Source organism: Pararge aegeria, assembly GCF_905163445.1.
Source record: "Pararge aegeria chromosome W unlocalized genomic scaffold, ilParAegt1.1 SUPER_W_unloc_5, whole genome shotgun sequence".
Taxonomy (NCBI): Eukaryota; Metazoa; Arthropoda; class Insecta; order Lepidoptera; family Nymphalidae; genus Pararge; species Pararge aegeria.
The window spans coordinates 49960-56300 of record NW_024396991.1 but is presented as its reverse complement, the minus strand read 5'-3'; the positions used below and the strand labels follow the sequence as shown (position 1 = coordinate 56300).

The window sequence follows — 6341 nt, the reverse complement described above, 5'->3', positions numbered from 1 at the left end:
CTGTCTTCGGCAGAGAAGACCACTGGCAAGAAACTCTACCGTTGCTCTTTTATTCAATAAATTAAAACAAGACTTATAAACAAACAGATTAGATTTTACAAAACTATCAAGCTCAATACAACTTTATCAAACTATGGTCCGTAGTATAATGGAGTATAACTCACTAATATGGTCACCGTATTATACCATTCATTGCGATCGTTTAGAAGCTGTTCAAAAAAAATTTTTACGAATATTGTCATATCGACATCACTTCGGCCATAAACGTACAACTTACCATGACAGGCTTTTACACTTTGGGATGCAAAGCTTGCAATTTCGTCGAAAATACTTTCATTTGATCTTCTTATTTAAGCTCATTAACTCCCAAATTGATTCTTCCGTCTTGCTCTCGCTCATTACTATAAATACTCGCGTTAATCCCAGATTAAAATATTTTAAACCATTTTCCCTAAGTGTCTACAAGAACAATACTTCCTTTTACAATCCCATCGTTCGCATGTGCCGCCTTTATAATGATTTAGTATCAAGTAATCATAATATTGACATTTTTAACAAAAGGATAAATATTTTTAAAAATCAAATTATTAAGCACTATTCCACATAATCTTTAGGGAAATAATATTGTTAGAAATAAAGTTTCGCCAAGCAACAAGGCAGGCGCGCTCCCTATATAAGGCAGTTGACAACGATCAAGCGGCCATTACCTTGTCAGTCGTCGAACGTTCAACATTGTGCCTCTGCCATTTATTCTGTCAAATTTGTTATTTTAAATTATTTGTTATCTTTGATTTAATAAAACTAATTGTATAGTGTTTTGGGTAATTGTTTCTTTTTTTTAGTCAAATTAATAAAGCGATTCTAAGATCAGAAGTGGTATTCGAAGGCCTTTTTCCGCCTGATAATCATCCCTGATTTTATAAATTCAGTGTTTCAATTAATTTCGGTTGGTTAAAATTTAGTGAGATTACAATTTAAGTGGTTGGGCAGAGTCATAATGTCGTCAGACGCTAAGAAAAGTAGAAGCAAAGGGAGACGCACACGATCTCCCTCATCTAATAAACAGTTGGAGGAGATCCTTAAAAAACTACAGGTACTTGAAGAACGATCGCTTGCGTATGCTGTTCCAAGAGCCGCTGCGGGGACTAGCGCGGGTACCGACTCGCGACACGCATCGATGACCAGTGTGGAGCCTAGCCGGGCTCTGGTGCCTAACTCGCCACCGCGAGCCTCGCCATCCTCCGAGAGGACGGAGCTTAACCATGCTGTTTCCATACCGAACACGCCAAGGACAGCCGCGGCGCCTGCCACGCTGCTTAGCCACCCGCTGCTACCGGCGCAAGCACCGACACCTGCAGAAACGGGGCGCGAGATCGCCGCCGCACCACAGCTGGTTCAAAGTGATATGAAAAGCGCTGCCGAGCGTTTGTTGGACGCCATAAGCTCGTTGCCGGTGAGATCAAACCAATACTTTATTTCTGATTTTGACCCGAGTGTTCATGACGTCGACACGTGGTGTTGTGAAGTAGATAAAGCTCGTTATTTAAACCACTGGGAAGATAGTGAGTGCCTTGCTCGCGTAGGTCGTTGTCTTAAGGGTGAAGCTCGCTTATGGCTTAGCGAATGGACTAGCACAACACGCACCTGGTCTAATTTCAAACTCGAATTAAAAACATTGTGCCCACGGTCAGTCGACGTCGCGAACATTCTATATTCTGTTATGTGTACAGAGTCTGACAAATTTTCCACCTATGCTGAATATGCACGTAAATCTTTATTAAAACTTCGTATTGTTAAAGTTTTAAGCAGTGAACTATTAACTGCGATTGTTATACGTGGCATTACTGATCCACATATTCGTGCATCCGCTATGAATGCTAAGTTAACACCAGAGAGCGTAGTGGAATATTTGTCAAACTATGTAAAATGTGGGGTGTCGCAATTCAATTTCCACAGGAAAAACTATTTTCAAAATACTTCTAGTCGAACTAATAATTCTAATCGTAGCTTATCAAAACGTCAATATCGTGACCTATCGCAATACAAGTGCTTTGAATGCAACTCGACCGGGCACAAACGGGCCTTTTGTCCAAAAAAACGTAAAATAGATTCAGATAAATTGCAAACTGAAAAAAGTGCAGGTAGTTCAATAACAATGAAACCACAAATCGAAAAGTGCGGATATTGTAAAAAGCTAGGGCACTCTGAAAATCAGTGTTTTGCCAAAGAACGCGTTAGAAATAATAGCAATGTTAATTTTTGTCGCGAAAATGAGGGTGAGCATAAAAACCCCGACGTAGTAACTGCCGTTATTTCAAATATACCCGTTGATGTTCTTATTGATAGTGGTTCGAGTGTTTCGTTAATGAGTTCAGATCTAGTTAAATATTTCTCGTGTCAGATAAAACCAGCTTGTCAATTACTTTGCGGATTAGGAGGTACGGAAATCGTAGCTAAATCTTTCGTTACGTTGCCAATACAAATGAATGATATTACGTTAGAAGTAGATTTTTATATCATTGATAAAAGTCATTTAAATGTCCCCGTAATCATTGGCACCGATGTTTTAAATAGAAAAGGCGTTGCGTATATACGAACTGGTGATAAACAGTGTCTTGTCCATAGTAGTGCATTTGTGAGTCATGTTGTGCAGGTGGATACAGTGTCACTTTTAGAAAAAATATCAACACCTGTTGTTGGGCAAAATAAAGAGCGGTTACTAGGCGTGTTGACTAAGTACTGTGCGTATTTTTTAACCGGTACTGCGACGACCACAGTAAAAGGTAGTGAAATGGAAATTAAATTATCAAGTGACGTTCCGATATATTACCGACCTTACAAATTTTCCCATGATGAGAAGTTACGTGTTAGAATTATAATTAAAGATCTTTTGGAAAAGGGAATAATTCGTGAATCCGAATCAGAGTATGCGAGCCCGATCTTACTCGTTAAAAAGAAAGACGGCTCTGATAGAATGGTAGTTGATTATAGGGCTTTAAATCAGATTACAGTGAAAATCAGACATCCTCTCCCTTTAATTAATGATCATGTAGACATGCTTGGTAATGCTAAATGTTTTAGTGCCTTAGATATGGTATCTGGTTTCCACCAGCGTTAGTGAGAGTTATATTCACAAAACTGCATTTATTACGCCTGAAGGACATTATGAATACTGCAAGATGCCTTATGGCCTTGCTAATGCTCCTGTTATCTACCAAAGAACTATAAGTAAAACTTTAAAATCTTTTATTGAATCTGGCAAAGTTCTTGTGTATATTGATGACGTACTAATACTGACTGACTGACACACTTGAAGAAAATCTTATCTTACTTGATGCGGTATTAAAAACTTTAACTGAAGCCGGTTTCTCGATTAATTTAAAAAAATGCACTTTCCTAACTAATGAAATCGAATATTTAGGTAGGAGTATTAGTGGAGGTCAGGTACGACCGAGCGAATACAAAATTGAAGCTTTAGTTAAATCACCGAGACCGAGTAACGTCAAACAGGTTCGCCAATTCCTGGGGTTAGCAGGTTACTTTCGCCGGTATATACCCGGTTATGCATTGAAGACTGCTTGCATAGCTGCTTTAACTAGAAAGGGTGTTGTTTTCAATTGGACTGATAAACAAGAAAAGGCGAGACAGGAAATTATTTCTCATTTAACTGGTGAACCTGTACTGGCAATATTCGATCCGGAATTACAAACGGAATTACATACGGACGCGAGTTCGATAGGTTACGGCGGTATATTAATGCAAATACATAAAGACGGTCGTAAGCGAGTTATTGCGTATTTTAGTAAATTAACTGCAGGGGCGGAATCTAAATATCACAGCTACGAGTTGGAGACCTTAGCCGTTGTCAAGTCGTTACAACATTTTCGTCAATATCTTATTGGTAAACATTTTACAATAATAACTGATTGTAATGCTTTAAAAATGACTTGCGTGAACCCAGAGTTGCGCGTTGGTGGATCTATATGCAAGATTTTGATTTCGTGTTAGAATATCGTAAAGGTAGTCTGATGTCGCACGTAGATTATTTAAGTCGAAATCCGGTTAATGTTATTAATGCTGTTCAGAAACCTCTTAATTGGGCACAGGTAGCTCAGGCAGGTGATGAGGAGACTTTGACTTTAATAGAAAAGTTAAATAATGGAGAACTAGATTCAAGTCGTTATATCAAACGTAATGATCTTTTGTATTACAAGTACGCGAGTTACGGAGGCAACGTGCAGACGAATTAATAAATAAAAATATAGACCGACAAGACGCTTATGTTAATAAAAATAGAAACCCTCCCAAAAGGTTCCAAACTAACGATTTAGTTTTTGTTATTAAAAGATCCCAAAGTACCGGCAAATTAGATTGTGGCATGCGAGGTCCATATAAAGTTATTAAAGTTCTGCCTAACGATAGGTACGAACTTAAACTGTTAGCTGGTTCGTTTGGCAAGACCAGCCAGGCAGCTGCTGGGTACATGGTTTTGTGGCGTGGTGAATGGACACCCGACACTTGTGCTAGTTTTTTTGAAAGTTAGTGGTAACTTTCTGTTGTTTGAGCTTCATTTGCACCCATTGTCTGCTTATATTTTTGTCTATGTACCAAACAATTACATTACGTTCTGCTGTTAATTTGTTTTGTGATGTGTTCCTGGAACAGACCCATGTAAATCCTGAGTGCACATGGTTTTGGGGTGACCTTGACACATAGTTACTGTAACCTGTATCAATGAGGGTCAGGTTTACAGGAGGTTACGAGGTTGATGTCGGTGGGGCCCACGCTGACTATAGACTGAGTGTAATTCCTGAGTGGGTATCGTGGATGACCTGCTGTAACTGATGTAAATCCTGTGCGCGCATGGTATTCGGTGTGGGAATAGACCCGTGTAAAGCCTACTGTGTTCTGTGTGTACTTTGGCCATAAAGGCTTGAAGTTGGTGTACGACTGTTAAGTTGCTGTATGCGACTTTGTAATTGTGTTGTTCGGTACATGGGCACAATTTATTATTCACTATTTCATTGTCTTTACTTACTTTTTGAATTGTGATTTGAAGACTGTGATCTTAACGTATTTTTAATTGCAGGTTTTGATGATGAAATAAGCCCCGTACCTAGTGGTAATGATGATTCGGATGCTGGTCCATCACTGAGAGGCTAATGAGGAGGTCGCGAGGACGCTCCCATGTCAGGAGAGGCCGTGTTAGAAATAAAGTTTCGCCAAGCAACAAGGCAGGCGCGCTCCCTATATAAGGCAGTTGACAACGATCAAGCGGCCATTACCTTGTCAGTCGTCGAACGTTCAACATTGTGCCTCTGCCATTTATTCTGTCAAATTTGTTATTTTAAATTATTTGTTATCTTTGATTTAATAAAACTAATTGTATAGTGTTTTGGGTAATTGTTTCTTTTTTTTAGTCAAATTAATAAAGCGATTCTAAGAATATATATATTATTATTTAAGTGTTTCTTTTTTGTTTCAACTTTAATTTTATCTTTACTTTCTGTTTAATTTAATTCCAAGTTGTGTACACATACTTTGGGTTGTAGCTTAGAACAAAACTTGTTATTACTTATATATAGATCTACTTTTATGAACTGAAATAAAACACAGTACAGAATAGAAACAATGTGCAAATTCCGGCGAAGTCTGATAGGTAACCACTTGAGACCAGACCGAAATTGAGAAATATGATCATATTTGCGCAACCCAAATTTTTTTTTTTTTTTTATACTACGACAATACACACACCGCCATCTAGCCCCAAAGTAAGCTTTAGCTTGTGTTATGGGAACTAAGGTCAGTCATCTTAGTGAATATTTTTATGAGCAATATATATAAATACTTAGAATATGCATATAAACACATTTTCCAGTAGTAGGAATCGAGCCCACGGCCTTGGGCTCAAAAAGCAGGAACGCTGCAAACTGCGCCAATCGGCCGTCACTAATATGAAACGAATGCTAGAATTCTGGAGTCTCTCAAGTTTATTTAACTGATCTTCAGTTAAGTTAACATAGCTTGCGTCAGCGTAGTCAAGAATGGGAAGGAGTAGGGTCTGTGCGAGCATAATTTTGGTAGGTATAGGAAGTAAATACCGAAGACGACGCAAAGAGCCTAGAGCTGCAAATGTCTTTCTGCTGATCTCATTAATATGGTACGTCCAACTTATGGTTCGGTCAAGATAAATGCCCAGGTTTTTACATTTTCAAAGTATGGGACTGTGACACTGTCAAACTCAATGGGTGGGAGGGAAAACCAGTCAATCTTTGAAATCTGCCTTCGACTGCCAATAACAATAGCTTGAGTTTTTTTTGGATTTACGTTAAGGCCATGCG

General features: G+C 38.6%; 1 protein-coding gene across 1 annotated transcript; it reads left to right on the top strand.

Moving 5' to 3' along the window:
* Positions 1-587: 587 nt before the first annotated feature.
* Positions 588-5380, top strand: LOC120636861. The gene is made up of 2 exons (XM_039908422.1): positions 588-1453; positions 5090-5380. Exons 1-2 carry the CDS (start codon positions 998-1000, stop codon positions 5105-5107), a joined length of 474 nt encoding a protein of 157 aa, XP_039764356.1. The 5' UTR covers positions 588-997; the 3' UTR covers positions 5108-5380.
* Positions 5381-6341: the final 961 nt, after the last annotated feature.